This window comes from Impatiens glandulifera, chromosome 8 (genome assembly GCF_907164915.1).
Source record: "Impatiens glandulifera chromosome 8, dImpGla2.1, whole genome shotgun sequence".
NCBI classification, from domain to species: Eukaryota; Viridiplantae; Streptophyta; class Magnoliopsida; order Ericales; family Balsaminaceae; genus Impatiens; species Impatiens glandulifera.
In genome coordinates this window covers 3,680,451-3,702,567 of record NC_061869.1, presented here as the reverse complement: position 1 = coordinate 3,702,567, position 22,117 = coordinate 3,680,451, and the positions used below count along the sequence as shown (strand labels likewise).

The 22,117-nt window shown below is 25.1% G+C and overlaps 3 protein-coding genes and 1 long non-coding RNA gene across 4 annotated transcripts; 1 reads left to right on the top strand and 3 right to left on the bottom strand.

Annotated features, from left to right (window-relative positions):
• Positions 1-220: 220 nt before the first annotated feature.
• Positions 221-1,348, bottom strand: LOC124912706 (E3 ubiquitin-protein ligase BOI-like). Its single transcript, XM_047453357.1, has 3 exons — positions 1,293-1,348; positions 858-1,200; positions 221-766 (listed from the first exon to the last, which is right to left on the bottom strand). Exons 1-3 carry the CDS (start codon positions 1,346-1,348, stop codon positions 221-223), a joined length of 945 nt encoding a protein of 314 aa, XP_047309313.1.
• A 6,397-nt stretch (positions 1,349-7,745) lies between these two features.
• Positions 7,746-10,444, bottom strand: LOC124912476 (vesicle-associated membrane protein 721-like). The gene is made up of 5 exons (XM_047453101.1): positions 10,133-10,444; positions 9,070-9,211; positions 8,858-8,978; positions 8,290-8,352; positions 7,746-8,188 (listed from the first exon to the last, which is right to left on the bottom strand). Exons 1-5 carry the CDS (start codon positions 10,320-10,322, stop codon positions 8,039-8,041), a joined length of 666 nt encoding a protein of 221 aa, XP_047309057.1. The 5' UTR covers positions 10,323-10,444; the 3' UTR covers positions 7,746-8,038.
• A 2,569-nt stretch (positions 10,445-13,013) lies between these two features.
• LOC124911974 (peptidyl-prolyl cis-trans isomerase FKBP17-1, chloroplastic) lies at positions 13,014-14,453 on the bottom strand. The gene is made up of 4 exons (XM_047452522.1): positions 14,097-14,453; positions 13,694-13,816; positions 13,456-13,572; positions 13,014-13,380 (listed from the first exon to the last, which is right to left on the bottom strand). Exons 1-4 carry the CDS (start codon positions 14,421-14,423, stop codon positions 13,258-13,260), a joined length of 690 nt encoding a protein of 229 aa, XP_047308478.1. The 5' UTR covers positions 14,424-14,453; the 3' UTR covers positions 13,014-13,257.
• A 3,061-nt stretch (positions 14,454-17,514) lies between these two features.
• LOC124911105 lies at positions 17,515-18,890 on the top strand. The gene is made up of 2 exons (XR_007096577.1): positions 17,515-17,784; positions 18,650-18,890. It is a non-coding gene; the product is annotated as an uncharacterized LOC124911105 (long non-coding RNA).
• Positions 18,891-22,117: the final 3,227 nt, after the last annotated feature.

The following is a 22,117-nucleotide window of genomic DNA, read 5'->3' as shown; positions in this document are numbered from 1 at the left end:
CTTTATAATAAATTAGATATCTATTTAAAATATAATAATAATAATAATAATAATAATAATAATAATAATAATAATAATAATAATAATAAAACAACAACCAAGTCAAATATTGTATCATTAATCAAATTGGATGAAATTGGCTGTCAATAAAAGATTATTGAATAAAAATATTAAATAAAACAAGGAAAAATGTTCCTCCTAACAATAAAATTCAATTTCTTCATAACATATTGACACGGATAGTTGTGTCAATCTTAATTTCACACACGGGGCAAGTGCGGAGCATATTGTTACCGCAAGATGAGCAAAGACAAAGATGTCTACACGGTAGTAGCAAGACAGACGCCTCCATATCTCCGCATGTCTTACATTTGTATTTCTTGGGCACAAAACCGTCGCTGCCACCCTCATTCTCACCGACGAACTCTACAATATGATAATTGCTATTACATCGGGATTCCACCTCCTCTTCATTAACAACTGCCAACAAATGTTGGTTGGAATTATAATAATCTTGAAGTTGGTCCAATTTTTCTTGTAGAGAATTGGCATTCGCTTCACTAGTCATAGCTGAGTTCATCAACAATTTGTTATCCTCCATCAATTTTTGTATTTTTTGTTCAAGGAACCAGATGTCCCTTCCTTTTCTCCAGATCTCGTCGCTTTGTTCTTTCATTTTCCCCAAATATCCTTCACTAACCGAAGCTAACAACTGCTTTGCATGTTGAGATTGACGCCCCATGAGGTCCATTTTTAATTTCTTGGTCTGAAAATCACAAATCCAAATAAATGTAATTAATTAAATCATGCGCGTTAATAATAGTATGATTAGATTGGTACAATTTGTGCATACATACATGTTCATTAACTAAGGAGTTGGTTTCCATTTGTTGTTGTCGGATCAACGACGAGATTTTATCTCCGTCGGTAGCAGGTAAATCCGCAAAACAATAATTACCCGATTGATCAAAAGAGAGACCCCTAGTACGTTTTCTATTAAACTGGTCGGTTAGGTTGTGTTGGACTCCCATCGGCATGTTGTGCTGGACTCCCATCGGCATTGACATAGGCTGACACATCATAGTTGAGTCCATCGGCATTGACATAGGTTGACACATCATAGCTTCAACGACCGGGATTCCAGACAAATGTTGAGATCTAAATTGTTCCACACTTCCTTGGTCGCCATTTCCATGTCGACTTCACAAATACAAACAAAATACAGGAAATAATGTAAAAATCGAGAGAGAAAAAAAATAGAAAAAAAAAATAACATCGAAAAATACGAGTACCTGCTATCGGCGAATTGCGAATTGAAGAGTGCCGGGAGATGACCATTAATAGTCATGGTTGAATTATTTCTTACAATCTTAGAGAACAACAATACAAATACAATTGTGTATAAAAAATATATGCCTATATATATATTAAGATTAAGATGGGGAGATTGATAATAATAAATATGTTGTTGTAAGGATAGATATCTAGGTACCTATATATATGAACAAAAAAGGATTTTGATTAATTATAGCAATTAATTCATGCAGCTATCAGTGACAGTTTTTTTCTTTTTTTTACAGAATGATATCTAATCTAAATATAGATTTTGACCATTTGTAGAGAAAAAATAACTTTTTCTCTTCTTTTTATTGTAAAGATTTACTATATTCTATTTTAGTCAAATATTATTAAATTTAAATTTGTCTATAGGTATGCCAGTAAGTTTCTTTGATAAAAAAATAAAAAGTTTCTCTTTTTCAAAATAATTCATAAGTATATAAAATTTAGTGGTGATTAAAAAACTACTTAAATATATAAATATAAATAAATAAGATAATAATAACTATCAACTGTTTGCTTTTTAAATTTTAAATTAATATATTGGAAATCTGAGTTTGATGATTATCAAAATTTTATGTTTTTCTTTTTCTTTTTCTTTTTCTTTTTCTTTTTCTTTTGAGGGTGATATATTATTCTATTTTAATGTTTTATTTTATTAAAGAAAACTTTAGTAGGTTGAAATTTTTCATTCATATCTTATCTTTGTCACTCATTTTTTTTCAGAATTTTATGAAAATGTCTACTTTATTTATGCTGACTTTTTAGTATGATTTTAATATAAAAAAAATTCAAAACTTACATAATAATAATAAAATAATACAACTTTAGGTAATATTTTTATAAAATGTCCAAATAATATTTTATATAAGAGGACGCGGTTTAAATTTAACTATAAAAACAAATAATATTATATAAACGAGAACGCGTTTTGAGTTTAATTATAAAAACAATACTATATATATTGTGCAAAATACCAAGTTCACAATAAATAAATTCCAAGAATAACTAATCCAAAAAAATAACAACCAAATTTATTTTTTATTTACTTAATAGGACAAAAATCTGTGTGGAAGAGATCTCTTTAGACCCACACAATTAAGTATTTGAAAGAAGTACATATGATTTTGTAATGACTAATTAATTGTGATAAGCTTGTAATTAGTGATCAAGAGAATTATTTTTTTTTTAGATAGTAAAATTTAATCCTTTAAATATTATATTAGGATTACCTTACCTCTTGCAATATTTACTTTTTACTTTTATGTAATGTTATTATTGGGTGGCTTATAATTATTACCCACTAATTAATTAAGGTAAATCTCATTTTATTTCAAAATGTTGGTGGTATAATATTACACTTTGGCCATTGCCTTTGTTTGACTTGGTAATTTGATTGCCTTTGGAAATATATTAAGGATTGATAATTTGATAATGTATAATAAATTTGATTTGTTTTTCCAAAGGTAAATTAAACTAACCTCTTTCAATTATGATTAGTATTCTATTGGACAAAACATAACTAATTTTGTAAAATGTTCATGTATTTTTATATAGCCAAAAAATTGTAACTTTTTAAATTGGTAACTTTTAAGGGATTTTTTTTGGAAATAATATATTATATTTTTCCTACACTATGGATTTCAGTAATCTAAAATACTTATTTGAAAATGAATTTTTAATATAGCTAGACTTAGGCCTTGTTCGGATTGGGGTTTTTTAAAAAACCTAGAGGGAGAAAAAAATAATGATTGGTGATGATTTTGAGGAAGTGATGATTATTTTAGGTAAAAAGACTTAAAGGGTATTGATATATGTGAATAAACTAAAAATAATAATTTAAAATAGAGGGTATGTTAGTATTTTGGTTAATGAAATGAGTGATGTGATTGTTGAGAAGTGATTGATTAGAAAATTGGTTTTGGTTAGGTTTTTTTAAAAACCCAAAGAGAACGAGGCCTTACACACAATTGTAACTTAAATTTGTGTACACTTTTGAAATAATATATTATATTATGTGACATCACGGGGATTTTAGCAATCCATCAAAAAAAATGGTAAAAAAAACTTAAAAACAATTCAAGGCCTTGTTTGGATTGAGGTTTTTTAAAAAAACCTAGAGGGAGAAAAAATTAATGATTGATTGGTGATGATTTTGAGGATGTGATAATTATTTTTGATAAAAAGACTTAAAAGGTATTGATATATATAAACAAAATAATAAATAATAATTTAAAATAGAGGGTATTTTGGTATTTTGGTTAATGAAATGAGTGATGTAATTGTTGAGAAGTGATTGATTGGAAAATTTAATTTGGGTTGAATTTTTAAAAAAACTCAAAGAGAACAGGTCCCAACTATAATTTTATATTATTAATCATCATTTAGAATTGTTTTTTTAATTATTATAACATCTCACATCATTTTTCACGTGAAAATTTAATCTACTAATTTTAATCTCTTAAAAAATATTTTTTTTATTTGACTTGTAATAGTAAGTAACTCTTTCTAAATTACAAAAATTTGAATTCTTAAGTTTCAATTTAAAATTATTTGTACATTAGAAATATAATTCCATAATTTTGTGAAAACCAAAAATGATTTGTTTTTTAAAAATTAGCAGTGACATTTTAATTTAATTCCATTATTTTATAAAATAAGAATTTTAATTTTAATTATATACATTCAAACATAACCTTACAAGTTCTGACATTTACTTATTTTAGATTGTTAAAATCCATGAGTGTGACATAAAATATATCTACCTTTAAAAATGATTATTTTTTAAACTTAAAAAATTGTAAATAAAGAAAAACTTTCTGCCATATATATTAAAAATATTATGGACATATATTAAAATTTGGAAATAATTTAATGACTTGTTCATGGAATTGTTTGAGTAAAATGTTAAGGATATTAAGAAAGTTGTGCTTATAATAAAAAAAATTAAGAATATTATATAAGAAAATAATACAAAGATATTTCTTAATGGTAAATATAGACTTTAATATTTATAATATCCAAATAAAGGTAAGAAATAATGTTCTTATTAAAATAATCCTACACTAATATTATGATTATCTGGATTTTGAGAGACTGTCCATTTATTTTTACAATTTTATTTTATTTGATAAAAAAAAGTATCGGCATAATAAAAATTTTAAAGTGACTTTATTTTGTAAAAGAAATTATAATGACTTATCCATCATGATTTCTGAAATGAGAAATTAATTTCTAATGTCTATTTTATTATTATTATAATTTTTATTTTAACAAAAAAAAGTAATATACTATATAAATATAATGAATAAAATATAAAAATAAATATATTAATTTTCTAAAAAGTACTAAACTATTTTTTGGTTCAAATTTTTCTAAAATAACAAAAAATATTTGTTGAAAAAAATATAATAATTGGTTACAATTAAAAAAAAAACTTAAAATATTTTATACTAAAATATCAAACCACCCAAGAACCTCAAATCAAAACTCGAAAAAAAAATGCATTCAAAAAGAAGAAAAGTGATAAACTCAACGAAAAGATGAACGAAACTAAGTCTACGAATCAACGTGGCATGACATGTGGGTAGAAGAGAGAAATTTTTCAAAATGATCCGAAACGCTTATTTCAGGTCCCGAAACGGTCATTTCGGGACAAAAAAATAAATAAATAAATTCTTGTCCCGAAATGAGTGGTTTCAGAACCCGAAATGAGCGCTTTCGGGACGTGGGGACAAACTGGCAGGCAACGTCGAATTCGTGGACTTACTTTCGTTAAATCTTTCGTTGAGTTTATCATTTCTCAGAAAAGAAAAATTAAAATCCTAATACATAAGGAATGCCTTTAGATGATTATTTAAAAAAATATATATTACAAAGTTTGGTTTTGATACATTTAGTAGAAGGACAAATAATTAACAAGGAAAATCAAAGAACTTAATCTATATTAGGTTGTAACCAAGATGGATGAAACATCTCAAAATATTTTTTTAGTCACAAAAAAGTTATATATTATAACAGATAATATATTATGCTTTTATTTTCAAGAAATATTACTAGCTTAAATGAAAAGAAACTTGCTTAGCAAATTAAAGATTTTGAATTTGATTTTGATCATAGGTTAAAAGAAGAGTTAGGACTGATTGTGCAAGTTTTCATACGGATTGAAAATCTTACATTTAAATTGATACGAAATAATTTGATCTTTGTGGTGAAATTTTTTTTTTGCCACAATGACAAATGTTTTTTCTAAAAAAAATTAGGTTCAATTTTTACAACACTCTAATTTAAAAAAAGGGTCATGCTTGTAATTCTCAAAAATAAATTTGGGTAAAAAAAATTGACTTGTGGAGCATTATTGTTAGTATGGTAATCACTTCTTAAATTAACCCAGTAATAGTAAAAATAAATCAAACTTTCTGTCAAAGCAATTTGATGGAAATAAATGTTTTAAGAAATAAATCTAGGTCAAAAAGTGTTCATCATTTAAAACTAAATATATCACTTAACTTTTTAATTCAAAAGCAAAAACAATGCATGCTTGGTTAATTAACCGTTATTATTGACCTAATTAATGTAGAATACTTAAGACAAAGACTTTAATCAGTTATAACATGATGAGAGTTAATATCCTATTTGATTACACTTACACATAAAATCCAGAAGAAAAAAAACTACATTTGATAAAATAAAAACTATATATTATAATTCAGTAACAATTTTATTTTCTATATGAACTAGGATCTTATTCAGTCATATCTTATTATAAAGATTAACATTCAAACTAGGCCCTTTGATGCAACCACTTATTATAAAGATTAACATTCAAACCTAAACCGTAATATATTGACTTAAAAGTTATAATATTATGTCACTTTCACAACAAAAAAAAAAGTCAACTATTACAAACTGGTTTGAATTTATATCTATTTGGAGTGTGCATAAAATATAAATAAATAAAAGTAATAGATTATATGGGAAAATGATCAAACATTAAGCTAGTTTTGATAACATACTTGTCATGTAATTTATTATATTAAATATTTATTTAGTATTTTGAATAAAGTATTTTTATAGAAAATATATTAAAAATATCTAACTTATTTTAAGAGAGAAAAAAAAAATTAAATAGTAAGTTATATTATGTTTTTCATTTTTTTCTAGAAATAAAACAAACTTTCTTATTCTCCTATTTGTTTATAATTTATCAAATTTTTAATGTTACTTAACTAATCTAAAATATTATTATAAAATAAAGATGTGATCCTATCTAAATTCCTTACAAGATAAGAAAGAGAATTGATAAATAAATGATCAGAAATATATATATATATATTCACTCTATCATTTATATAAGTTTAAAAAATATTCATATATATATATATATATATATATATATATATATATATATATATATATATATATATATATATATATATATATATATATATATATATATATATATATATATATCAATTTATATAATTCAATATATTACATTTATTAACTAATTGATATAAATAATATGTTTTATTATCAAACCAAGTTTAAATATTTTTATTTAATTTTTTATTTCTAAATATTTGTATTCCATGTTTGATATAAATGTACTGATTGTTGAAAATAATAAATAGATCGTTATAAATGTACTGATTGTGAAAATTTTAAAATAATAATAAATAAATAAATAAATAAAATATTTTTTTTACACAGGTTCTGTTATGAACTTTTAAGTCCTGATCTTTTTTATTTATTTATTATTTCCATTAGACTTTCACGCTATCAAATTATACCAAAAAAAAAATAATTAATTAAATTATTTGTTATTTAAACTTCAATTCAATTTAACTGTCTTATTATTAAAAGCATTCTTAATTAAAACTTTGTCCCTAAGTTATTTAAATAAATATTTAATTATTTTAAAAAAATTGATTAGTAATAATTTTAAATATATATACATATTTTTAAATTTATTAAATATTAATATGTAAAGATAAAATATAATTTTTTATTAAAAATATAATTAATAAGACAGTGGACTGAATAATATTTTAATATAGTTATTTTTGTTTAAATTTCAACACCATGTATTTTATAAAATTCATGTTGCCATGGAAGTTGAGGTTTTGATATTATTATTTAATGTGCATAGTCCCCATGACATTATAGAAAAATAACAATTCAAATAGATAATCTACATTAAACAAAACAAAAATGACATCTTCTGTTATGAACCAAAGATAAAAAAACCCATTTTTTTCTTCTCTTTTATAACATGAAACAAACTACTATGTTGATCATTTATTTTACTATTATCTGTTAGTTTTAGGTTGCCTATCAACATAAACAAAGCAGTATCACATAAAAAAAAATTATACCCAAATTCAAGTCAAAATACACTGATAATTTCGAACCAAACCAGGCATTACCCATATAGCATAAATCCAGCAATAATATGAATGCTGTTTTTCTTAAGATTCATTATATTTGGAAAACAAAGAAGAAGAAAAAAAACAAAAAAACTTCATCGCCCACATATGGCTATATCTACTAAAAGTCCAACTAGATACAAAATAAAACAAGAACAATAGCACACCCAACACGATCATCATCGCATACGCAAATACAGAAGAATAGAACTCTGACATACTACTAACAGCGGCGGGGAGGAGATTCCTTGCAATGTAAAAATATTATGTGCTTACTTTCCGCAGTTGAAACCGTGACAAACAGAAAGGATTATTATGAGGATGAGAGCTATGAGAATTCCCAGAACAATAAGCTTGATTTTCATATTTTGCAGCCACATCTTCCTCCTTACTTTTGTTCCAGTGTTTTTAAAGTCCTGTGCCTGTTTGTGTAATGTCATAACATATTATTATCTACTATTGCTGCTGCTTCTCCGTAAATTAACCCATCTACAAACAACCAATTTTGAGCATTACTACTGACCTGATTATGAAGGTTCTCAGTTTTATCCACCAATACCTCAATTTTCTCTCCACGATCCAGAACCTGTAACAAAATTATCAGGGGTTTAGGGAGATTGAATCATTAATAGTATGAAACATTATGTGATCTTGGTTCTGACGATTGTAATTCAAGAATCAATTGGCCTGTTTTGTTATTTAAGTTTTCTTTTCATGTTGATTATGATATGACAATATCTACATTTGTTATGTTTGTCAAAAACAAAAGAATCTCCATACCAAATGAATCAAGGAATTACATTATAATTTGAATCATAATCAAGAAAATAATTTGTATACCAGTAGAAACAAAAACAGGGTATATGAACAAAAACAAAATTACATTCAGTTTTAACTTTTGTGATTTTCCAGTGAGACAGTGACAGTGATTATGATTTAAAAAGATAGGATAAGGCTTCAATAAATTACAAATTTGGAGTGAGTCACTTGACCACTTCTAGAGCTAATGCATTTCTACTTTGAAAACGATAACTCTTTCTAAATATATACTCAGTATTGCATCCAGAAAATACCTAAAACACGTCACATACCTTCTCAATGTTCTCCATCATAACGCCTTTGACTTCAGAAACTTGAGCTTTCACTTTGGAAAGCTTGTTAATTTCATCTGGATGATCTACACAGTATTGCATATGTTCCTTTAACTTTGGCCTGCATTAAAATAGTCACCATCAGAAAATTATTTTACTACAAATACCATTCTTCACAATTATTTTCTTCTTTTTTTACTACAATCTGATACCCATATTCCTTCTTCAGGCTATTAGCAGTAGCTGTTGCAGCTTTTCCACCACCATACTTAGATGTGAAATCATCCTTAACCCGTTCTAGGTAAGCAATAGGAATCTGCCTTCCAACTGATTCATCTGCAACAACACAGTATGCTGCAAAAAAAAGAACAATTGGAAATGCATCAACTCCATATTGCATAATGTGAAAAAAAAGAGACTATCATTCTCAATTGAGGCGTAACCAAATCTTCACCAACAATTGATGAAACAAGTAATAACCATTCTTCTATAGTGCTGAGATGAGCATATATCAAATACTTCCACCTCACTGTTTTATATCCATGATCGAATCAAATGGGAAGATATGAAAAAATAAGTAATAACCCTTCTATAGTGCTGAGATGAGCATACATCAAATACTCACGTCTCACTGTTTTATATCCATGATCGAATCAAATGGGGAGATATGAAAAAATAAGTAACAACCCTTCTTCTATAGTGCTGAGATGAGCATATATCAAATACTCTTGCCTCACTGTTTTATATCCATGATCGAATCAAATAGGGAGATATGAAAAAATAAGTTCAACTTCACTCTTTGCAAATCCATTTCCTCCAAAATCGGAAGGTTTATGGTAAATCATTTCTTTTGTTGGTTAATTATCTCTAGGTGACTGAAAATATGTAAAGATACAAAACCCATATACTAGCAACATTATACATTGCTAATGAAATATTTGAAATATAACTCAACACAACTATCTTATTTTCACTAAAAAACAGTTTCCTATTACAAAAACAGGACTTAATCTCTTACACAGTTACACTTCAGAAAATGCTTCTCCTGTTACCTTCCGGTTACATAAGATTCAAAATCCTATAAATTCAACAGTCAATAGAAACAAAACCGTCCAAATCAAAGATACAGCATAATGACAGTCATAAGCTTGGCATGTAGCTCAAATAAACATTCAAATATAGATCAGGATAAATCATCCAAATCAAATCAATTACACAAATGAAACAATACAGATGCCCTAGATCAAACAACACAATCAAACAAAGTGAACTTACTGAATCCGTTATCGACTAAATAATTGAAGGTGTGACCATCGCAGTTGTAAGTGAACTTGTTGTTCGTTGCAGGAAGCTTCTGGAGACATTGGAAGGCGATTGAGTTGAAATTACCGCTGAATTCGGTGAACTCTGTGAGGATCACAGTTCCACGCGATACAAAAGTATAGATCAATGATTTCTGCGACATCTTATTCGATCTGTGTATTGAAATAGAGCGTTCTTGCGTACCAGATCTGGTTCTATACTTGTCTTCTCTACCACAAAGGAGAAAAAAAGTAAAGGTTTTAAGTTCAAAAAAATTGGAAGAGAGAGATTCACGGGACAGTGAAAGGACTCGAATGGACCAAAAAGAAAATCTGATGGATAATGTTTGTAAATTGGTAATTGAAGTTATTGTTTATGTTCATTTACAACCCTGTAACTTCATTTATTCTCATTTAAACATTCCAAAGTAAAAATAATGGGCTTATTTTCAAGGGAAATTTGACGAAATGATCCTAAAAAACCTTTTAGATGCGTTGGTCAATTACGTTGATGATCATTTCAAAATATTCTGGCGAAATTATTTTCGTCGCGTAACGCGAAGGGTAGAATCGTCTCGCAACGGAAAAGCCTGCGTAAAATTTGGGACTCTTTAGTGTTAAAGTTATGTCAAACAAGATTTTGTTTTAACAATTTCAAATGTCGCTAACTTATTATCTACGTGTCATTTAAAAATAAAAATAAAAATATTAATGTCACTAATTTAACTACCGAAATTTTACGAATCGAGTGTTTTGACCATCAATTCTAATCAAAATTCTCATTTTGTTGAAATTCGGTAGATAATTTAGTGACATTAATCTTTTATTTATATTTTTATAAATGTTACGTAGATAATAAGTTAACGGTGTTTGAAATTGTTATGATCGTTTTATATAGTTTTACCATAAAGAGCTCCAAATTATAAAGTTAAAAAAAAGAGTTTTGAAATGACTACCAAAAAAAATTATCAATTTGACTTAAAAAATTAACATTACCCTATATTCGATTCCTTATTATTCATTTAAGTTAAATTATTTTTAAAAGTAAATAAAAAAAATATTTTAAAATTGGAATAAGGTAAAAGACGTGTTAAATTCAAAAGTAAACTATAATTTCATAAATAAATAAAAAATTATAATATTTTTATACACTATTTCTTTATTGAACTAACACTAAAATTTGTAATTCAGATCATAATTGGAAGAAAAAAAAATTGTACTAAATGGAAAATAAACTATTTTAAATTTTAACCTACAAAATTTAAATAACTGCATTTTTGTGAGGTTTGAAAACTGACTATACAGATTTTCAAATTAAATTATGAGGTTAAAGAAAAAGTTTTAAATTATAATTTGCCTCAAATAAAGAATCCTACTTTGTTATTTCAGCCTATGATTATTATAATAAAAATAGTTAGATATTAGTTTCTAAATATAATTAAGCATTGTCTTATGTTTTTATTATTATTATTATTCTTACGTGAATGTGAATGGAAAGCTAATAATTTGCATAGTTAGGACATCTATGTCTAAGTAGGAAAGGGAGTTGGGTGAACTAATATTCAATTCAAATAAATTATTATTATATTCCAAAAAAAAATCAATTATTACATTATTTCTTGCAAATTGGTACAACACCAAAAAAGTCAGGTTTTTATATTTTTACATCAAATTTATTTTCACATTTGTCAACACAATTTAAAATAAATTAACATTAATTACTCAATGAGAATCAATATTAAAACTTATCATACACTTACATGACAAAAATTCTTTTAATATAATTTATTTTCAATTTAAAATGATTGTTAAAGAAAATATTTATACAAAATAAAATGAAAGTTAACAACAAGAATAATCCATAAATAAATAAACAAAGCAAAAGCTAAATAAAATACCTAAAAAGTCATGCTGATGAGCCAATAAGAAATTGTTGCTTCATCATTTCCCAAAATATGACTATAAAACACTCGTATTTAATTTATCCTCTAGGTTCTAATTTAAAAATGTGTATAAATATTGATTTTAGATAAGATAATATTATGAATCATAGGTTATACATATATCATTTGATCATGTTTTATTGTTTCAATTCAAACATTTTATCGTTCAAATTCAACTTTAAATGTATTAAAACAATAGCGAGAAATTATGAATGCATTCATTCTAAATAAAATTAATTGTAAACTTATTGGATTATTAAATCTATTCATATATATACATAATTAAATATATTTCATAACATTATTAATCTTGATTAATATTCAAATAATTTTTTTTTGACAAAACTGTTTTCAAATTTGGCCAATTTGTTTGACTAGATTTAGATTATGAGTTTTAATTTTTGAGAAAATGGAGGAAAACATGTTACTTTTTTAGGGCAATGCAAATACAAAATAGATGAATTAAGACCCAAACTATTAATTTTCAATAAAAACTTAATAAGTTAAAAAAATTTGAGTGAAAAAGATGTTTATGGTCATTCAAGTTAAGATTGATAGTTTCTTTTAAAAGAATATTACTTATATATTATTAGTATAAAATAAATTAAATAATAATAATAAATAAATGACACTAAAAAATTTATGTTTACAAAATAAATTATATAAATTTATCTATTTGAATAAATAATATTTTTTTAAATTTATATATTAACCTTTTATATTTTTTATAAAATTATAAAATCAAAATTATTTACAATTTGAAAATTTTACCAGTTTTGATAAATCGGACTCTAATTTCATATAAAAAAAATTTAAAAGAAATGTTTTAAAAAGTATATAATATATTAAATGAAAGAAAAATAGCAGTTAAGTAATGGGAACTAGTTCGAATTGCCCCCTGTACTTTACAACTGAATAAATAATCAGCCTCAAACTTAAAATTTGTTTCATTTGAATTAACATAATCAATATCCCAACTCCATGAAATTAATTACACAAATGAAACAATGACAGGAAGTGGCATTTACTGAATCATACCTAATTCACTTGCAAGAATTCTTTCGTGTATTGGTCGCGATCATCGAATCATCCACGCATCTTATACACAATCATCGTTAGAAATCGAAAGGATCCCAACCAAAAGCTTTTATCGGTTTCATGAATGCCTAGTGCGAACCAACTCTATGTCGAATATCAATGTCCCCAATGTAGATCCTTCCCCGTTGGAGAGACGAGTAGGGTTAAAAATTGTTGTAAACAACCTCTGCCTATCAAAGAACTTCACAAACAAGAACAATAAATCAAAAACCAAATGAATATGAATTAAAACCAAATTTATAAGATAACAATTCACATTTGGTGGTATAGGTTCTTGATTCATGTTCTGATATCCTTGGGAAGGTGGGATAATAACTCGACGAATTCCTCCAACCTTCATTGATCTTACAGAAGCTTCAATGCCAGATATGACCTACAATTTGATCCTCATTGAGTCATCAACATTCAACAACACATCACAAAACAGAATTCACACTTATTGACTACATCTTTTCACATTTAACATGATCTATAAGTAAAGAATATGATCTTACTTTGCCAGATCCAAGGATGAATGTAAATGGAATAGGCTCCCCTGTTTGATCTTTGTGATCATATGTAGAATCAAATCGCCAACCTTGCTTTGCAGCTAACCTCCCATAGTAATGAATTGAAACCTTTATGATAGAGTAATAATGATAATGGATTATCTTCAATTATTCATCTCTGATTATGATGAGATGAGCATATGATAGTTTAAATTGAATTGGATTCTGACAAAATTGAGCCAATCTAACCTAAATTACAGTAGATCTTCCAATTAAAGATCATCATGTCACAGTACTAGTCTATTTCGTTTGTTTATCCACATGTAATTAGGTTTTTGGTTTGATCTCAACGAAATTGAGCGATACAGACAAATAAATCTATCATCGGAAAAGGAGAAAGAACGAGGACCTGGTCGCCATCGAGGGGGAGTGTTCCATCGCCGACGCGAAGATCCAACGCCTTCACTCCTCCGGAGTTCTCGATCTCAAAGAAGTCAGGTGTAGACGGCTTGGACCGCGAAATGGAGTCGGAGAGAGAGAAAGTAACAGTAGTATACAAAATCGATGACGCTGCAAACAGAGATATGGCTCTTCTTCTTGTCAAGGAAGGCGATTGCGGCGGCGGCGGAGGCGATATACAAGTTGCAGAGACTTTGAATTGAAGAGTAAGAAATCGATGATGACGATAATGGAGGTTAGATGATGATGGCGGTGAGATACAGTACTGAATCGGCATTTCTCATTCGGTTTACCCGCCAAACAAGCATTATCTCCTCTTCTATTGATTTTTTTTATATATATAAAATGTTCTAAATTAATACGTTATAATCTAATAGAAAAAAATTACGTAAATTAATAATTTAACGCAAAAATTATAATAACCATATTTTTTTTATATCCTCCTCTACCATATAAAACTTATTATTATTATTAATTTTTTAATGTATGATTATGTTTCTTCTTAATAAACACATTTTGCGTTTAAGCATAATTTTTTCTTTATCTTCCTGGTTTAGTTAATAAGTTAGTATGAATTCAATCGTATCAAATTTATTTAAGTATAAATTGAATTTTATTTTATTATTATTAATTTTTTTAGAAAGATTAGTTATGTTTCTCAATTGTAGTGCAACTAATTCTCGCGGGTTAGACATATAACTCGCAAACACATTTAACAACAAAATTTATGTCTGATAAACTTAATTTCAATACTTCAAGGAGGCCGAAGATATCAAGCTCTTTGTTGTCGTTGTCGTCTCATAGTATAAACTGAACTAAATTTATCCATAATATTTTTTTTTTCATTATTATTTTCTTCAAATTATAAATTAAAATATTTTGAATTTTTAACTTTTAAAAATTTTAATAAAATTTTGAAATATATATATATATATATATATATATATTAGAAAACGTTGAAGTATGTTTTTACAAAATTATAAGAAGTGTATAAATTATTTAAATTATCTAAAATATTTTGATAATTCATATATTTTAAGAATTTAAAAATGTATAAGACAATTAAAAAATTAGCCAAATGTATAAAATAAGATAAATGTTAAAGAGCTGGGAATATAATGACAATAAAGTGTACAAAAATAATAAGTCATCTCTTATTAAAATTTTAATTCTTGTTATTTTTTTTTTATCATTTCTTTAATAAGTATAATATATATTATTAACCCTAAAATTAAATACACTTGTCGTGAAAATATTTCACAAAAAGTATATCAAATTCTACATATGCTTATTAATAACGAGAGATAAAAGATACATATAGATTCATACTACTTTAATATATTGCAAATTGCAAGAATCTAACCAAATATTACAACTTTATTTTTAATGAATGAAATTTACTTAGCTATTCCTTTCTCCTAAATGATTATAAATAGTCCAATCAATCTTAGATTCTAATACTACATTATTTATATATCATATAATATATATTTATATTAATTCATCAACATTATGGTTAACATGAACAAATTGTTGTTTAATTTTATTTTGATATCAACTTTACTTATTTCTGGTAAGTTTATTTATTGCATTTTTGTAAGACACCCTAATGAATTGCGAGTAATGAAAATAATATTGACTATTTATTTGTTTTTGTAGGGAAAAGTCAAATAATTACTAAAATTTGCTATTATAATAGCACTAATTACCAAGGGACATGTTATGAGGAGAGTTGTAAAAATCATTGCATTAACCATGAAAACAAGTTGTATGGGGATTGTGTTAAGCTAAAATGTTATTGTATCCTACCTTGTTGGGCCTAATGATGTTTGCATCAACCTAATTATATAAATAATTGTGTATGCAAAATCATTCTTAATGAAATAAAGCTTAATTAATTTGGTGCTTAATTAGATAATTTTGAGATTAAGGGTCATATACTCATATTCAAGTTTTGAGCATTTAATACAAGTATCACTAATTTAATCAATTAATAAATGAGATTAAATATTTTATAATCCAAATAACAGTATTATATATATATATATATAAAAGGTTTAATCAGGGGTTGAGTAATTACAATATATCTTAATTTTTTTATCCATATTATATTATATTATATTATATTATATTATATTATATTATATATATATATATATTAACATTAATATTTGAGAGAAAATATATATATATATATTAAAATAAAATTATATATATAGATAAATAAATAAACGATAAATTATAATATATATATATATATAAACCCTATATATTCCCTCCTCATAATTATATGCATATCAATCTCAATTTTTTTATTTCTTTATATATATTTATATATTTATGAAAATATAAAAATTATCTATGTACTAATATATATATATATATATATATATATATATATATATATTAATAAATATAAAAATTAATATGGAAAATAATAATTTATAAAAAAATATCATATATATCAATATTAATTTCTTAAAACTATTATATATATATATATAAATAAATAAATAATATATATATATATTTATGTAGATATAAATATAAATATTAATATTAATGATAAGGGAAAAATATAAATATATAGGCATGAAATTAAATTATATATATATATATATAAATAAATAAATAAGATGATATATTGATGCATCTTAAATATGGTGAGTTAATAATGAAATTTATAAACAAAAACTTTACTATATATTATATAAAACTTTTATTTAATAAAAATAAGTGAGAAAAATTAAAATATATATATATATAATATCATGATTCATGAGGTTGAGTTAATTCTCAAATTCGTACATTATCTTTTAAAAATATTGTATTATTATCACTCATTCACTCTTAATTCAAATCATTATTCACTAATTTCTCAAAAAACATCCACATAAATGATGCATTTTTAACTATCACAATTCAAATCACTATCTATATATTATCCCTTAATAATATATCTTAATACTCAAGTATGTTTAGAACTTATTTTGATGATAATTTATTTTATATTTTTTTTGTTAATAATATTGTGAAGTATTAGAGAAACTAACACAAAAACTCATATATATATATATATATATATATATATATATATATATATATATATATATATATTGAATTAAATCTAGGAGACTTCATTGTATTAATTATTTAGCAAATAAAATCTTGTATTGAAAGATGCCAACATGCATGTTTGATCCTTCTCTCAATTGTTTTGTAGTTTAAAGTCAGAAAAATCTTTGGCAAGCTTCTGAATTAAATTAATTAATTAATCTTCTGCTTGTAGACTAAGGAAACAATTAATTATGAGCAAATATATTTATATATATATTGAAATTTGAGGAGAAAAGAAGGATAATGAATGAATTTAGAGCATGTATGGGTGGTCACAAAGAGAGTTCATCAGCAACGGCTCCGCCATATATGATGCCGCCCATTAATCATGGTCCGTCGTCGGCTGCCGGAGCTTATCTCTCTCCGGCGACAGCGACGGGATACCCGCTGAACATTGGTGCTGGTCCTCATACAGTTTTTGAAGGTGTTAAACCACACAAGCCATCTCCTCCTCCTCCTCTTGTCAAAATCAAATGCATATTTTGTGGCCCTCCTCCTTGCTTCATGTGCTACAAATTATGGTTAGTATATATATATATATATATTCATAAACCTTAAATAAATCTTTATTTTTTATTTTATTTTATTTTTTGGCAAAGAATTCACTTTTTCGGTTCTTCTTATAGTTTAGTACTTAGGTAAAAATGTTAATTTTATTTAACCGGACACCCAAGTGAATAAAAAAAATTGTGATTTTGATTTATTAAAAAAATTATACAGCCCGTTGATAATGTTAATTGTTTAATTAAATACTTATGAGATGTCACATGTGAATATTGCAATATGACTCTTGATGAATTTTGAAAAAAAAAAATACAAATTGACTTTCAATTATTATGGGTTTTTCTTAAATGTATATGTTTTTTAGTCTTGTCTAGAATATAAAATGTCTCATGTTTAAGAAAATAAGGGATTTAATAACTAAGCAGGGTCGTGTTAATTTTTCAAAAAAATGTTTTTTTAATAATAATAAATGGTCCATCAACGCAACTCTATGATTCGAATCTGAAATATAACTTTTATTTTGCTAAATATTTTTTTTTGTCAGATTAATATGTTTTTCCATAAGAAGAATTCTTAATTCTATATTAAATATTTATTTTTATTATATTGAAAAAGTATTTAAAGGACAAAGGCACAACTATATATATGAAAATACACAAAATTCATAGTCTATCATTTTGAGTTTGTATTTGTAGGAAAGACCATTTTTTATAACTTGCATATTTGTGTCGCTATATATGGATTAATGAAAAAAAATATTATGTTGTATACAAAAGAGTTTTATTCATCATGATTTCGTATCATTTGTATTTGTATAAGATGTACGTATTATGAGATGATTCGACTAACACATGTTTTTTTGGTTGACGGGTTATATTACAGTTGTTTTTCCACGTGCTGTTGTTGCTGTTGTGCCAATACATGTTATTAATTTATAATTGAAATTATTTGTAAGTTCTTATGCTATAACATTTATATGACCTATAATATGTATATTTTGTAAACAACTGAATAGCTTGATAAAAAAAAATATGTATTTTGTGTTATGTTTTGGCATAGCTTAATTATTATAATGTGTACATTTCTTCATCAATTTTTAAAATAGATTACTAATTTATAAGTATTTATTTGTATATAGATAGTCAATGTGAGATTTATATAACTCTTTTCTACTATTACTATCACAATTTAAGTTTTATAAATGGGAGGGAAACCATTTTGGTGAATTAGCATGATACTCCACGGTTATGGTTCCGTTTAAATTTAAAGCGCTTTCTGGAATCGAATCCATGACATTTTTGTCTCTTAAATCGGCATTTACCATTTGACTACCTTGGTGGGGTTATTAAGGGAAACAATTTTGTTGTCTCTGACTACCTATAACAGTTATGGTCCCGCTTAAATTTAAAGCGCTTTCTGGAATCGAACCCATAACATTTTTGTCTCTTAAATCGGCATTTACCATTTGACTGTTGGGATTATTAATGAAACAATTTTGTTGTCTCTGATTACCTATAATCACCAAACTAAAAAAGTTAGGTAAAACACTTATATGGTTGAAAACACGTTAACTTGGAGCTGAATTTGCACGGACAAATATTATTAAATTTATTAATATGTCACAATTAAACGTTTTTTCGAGGACGATAACTTATTTAATAACATTTTATTTTTTTTCCGTTGTGTCTAAAATATTTTTAATATACATGTACTATTGAATCAAACCCAAATTCAGCTCCAAATATGAACGTTTTTAAATTGGATCACTACAATAAAATATTGATTAGGATTTAGGGTTGCACTGAAAGAACCCATCAACCTTGTTACATTATATTATATATCTAAGGGTTACATTTGTGATTTCATACCTTTTTAAAATAAATCATGTTATCTGTCTAATATAATTAAAGATTACCCAAATTTTATCAAGTTATTTTAATTGGGCTATAAGATTTCACAATTTTAAATTATTATTTTTTAAAGATGCCCTTACTCCATAGTTCATACTTTAGTGTAAAATCAACTATTAAATTTAAGGATTGAATATGTAGAAGTTGATTTCCATATTGAAATGCACATGATTGGATTGATGTTTATACAGGGAAATATATGCAAAAATTGTCTTTGATTAATCAAAATATGTAACCAATCTAGTAATCTTTTTCTGAATTTACTGAAGTGAAGTTATTACTTTTAACTATTAGAATGAATCAATTTTTATATTTATTTCTTTTGTATTTTATTTGAGAAAATAATAAACTTTTTATTAATAAATTCAAATAAGACTCCACTTCTAGCTGGCATTCAATGTATTTGTTTTGTATTGATGTTGGTTTTTAGTCATTGTCTTAACACATGTTTTATTTTCAAAAAAAGGAATGTTTCTACTATCTTTCTTCTTTTCATAAATTTTAAAAATCATAACATTTACGGTGATAATCTCGTTTCAACTTATAATGTTTTTACTACTATTTTCAAATGTTTGATTCAATCTCGCAATGTTAACTTGGTTATTAATTATTTCCATTCACATTAGATTCATGATTTAAATTGAAACTAGGATCACATATACAAATTATATACACCATTAACTAACTATTATTTTTATAAACAAAACCCTTCCAAGTTATCAAAGAAGATAATAAAAATAAATTAAACATGGAACTTAATATATAGTTTTAAAAATAACAATAATTTAATATGTATGGTGAGTTGTAATGTGCGGTATTAAACTAAACAAACTAATAATTAAAAAATATTATCAACCATACATACAAGATATAGTGGTGACCACATATCAAAGTACAATTAAACCTAATTAATTAATTTCATATTATTTGTATAAGTACGATTAATTAATGTTGTCTTAATTAGATTCATCGTTGCTGACAAGAATAAGTGCACACAGTTGCATGTCAAAAGTGTTATATTCCAACGTACACATTCCTTAATTTTAGACTACAATTTTGCATCATCTCCAAGTCATAAAAGACATTGCCTCATCATTACAACTCATTTGAAAAAATCAAGGTTATATTTTGAATTGAGTCTGAAAAGTAATTATCGTATATAAATAAAATCAAACAATCATGAAATGTTCAAAAGATAAATAACCCGAAATGAACTATTAAACATATAGAATACATTCAACTTTGACGGAATGTATAATGAATAAGTTGAATCATTCTAATATATGTTTAAAATTCAAGTCATTGACATGAAAAATGAAAAGAAGTTTAATAGAATAAAATCTAAAGACAAAATTTTATTATTTGTAAACTATATTTATATTTTAGTATTTTAAAATAGATAAAATATTTGAATTAAATCTAAAGAAATAATCCCATATCAAACAAACTTCTAAAGAGAGAAATGAGAGAGAGGGGATAATATTTATTTATTATTTATAAAATAAATAAATAAATAAATCTTCTAATCATAGGACGTTTTAATTAATTAATCCCACCAAGCTTCATCCCACCAAGCTTTGATATCATCATCCATGGAACCCACTAGCTATCACTAATATAAATACTTGCATGCATAACAATTAATTATAATAACAAAGCATATTATTTTATTTTTTTAATTATGTATAAATAATTAATGATTACATATTTAAATAGATTTGGAGTAATTATCAATAAATCATTGTATACATTATTAGAAGTGTGTCAAGACCAATAAAATGTTCTTCTTCTTCTTAATTAAAATAAATAAATAAATTTATATAAGAAAAAAAAATAGAAAACATGTAATCATAACATTTTAATTCTATATATTCACTTACAATTAAATCAAAGACTATCTAAAAATTAAAAAGTAAATTGTCTAAATATTTGATTATCATTAAGGAACCTCTAAATAAGTCAAATGAGACCTTAAAATAGAGGATCATACTAACTTTTAAAATAAAAAATAAGACTATGATGACGAATCAATCAATTCATCCTATTTATTCTTGTATGTTAAGAGGTTGATTGAAAATTATTTTTAATTTAACTTTAACTCAAATGACATATATTTTAAATTCATATATATATATATATATATATATTTTACTGAGATTCATAAGTTTATAATTATTTTCTAAATTATAATAAAAAATATATTGATTGAAAAAATATATAAAAATAGTTATATTGATTTATTATTATTTAAATGAGTTAGTTTGAGGCTTAATGATTGATATGGGCCCAAGTTGCGTAGACACACTTTTAAAGAGTTGTAATATAAAATAAATGAAATAAAGTGAATTATAATTTATAACATTATCTAATTATCATTAACATATACACTAAAACACAAATTTTAAAATTTCCCTTAAAAAAATTAAAGGTGGGAAAATCA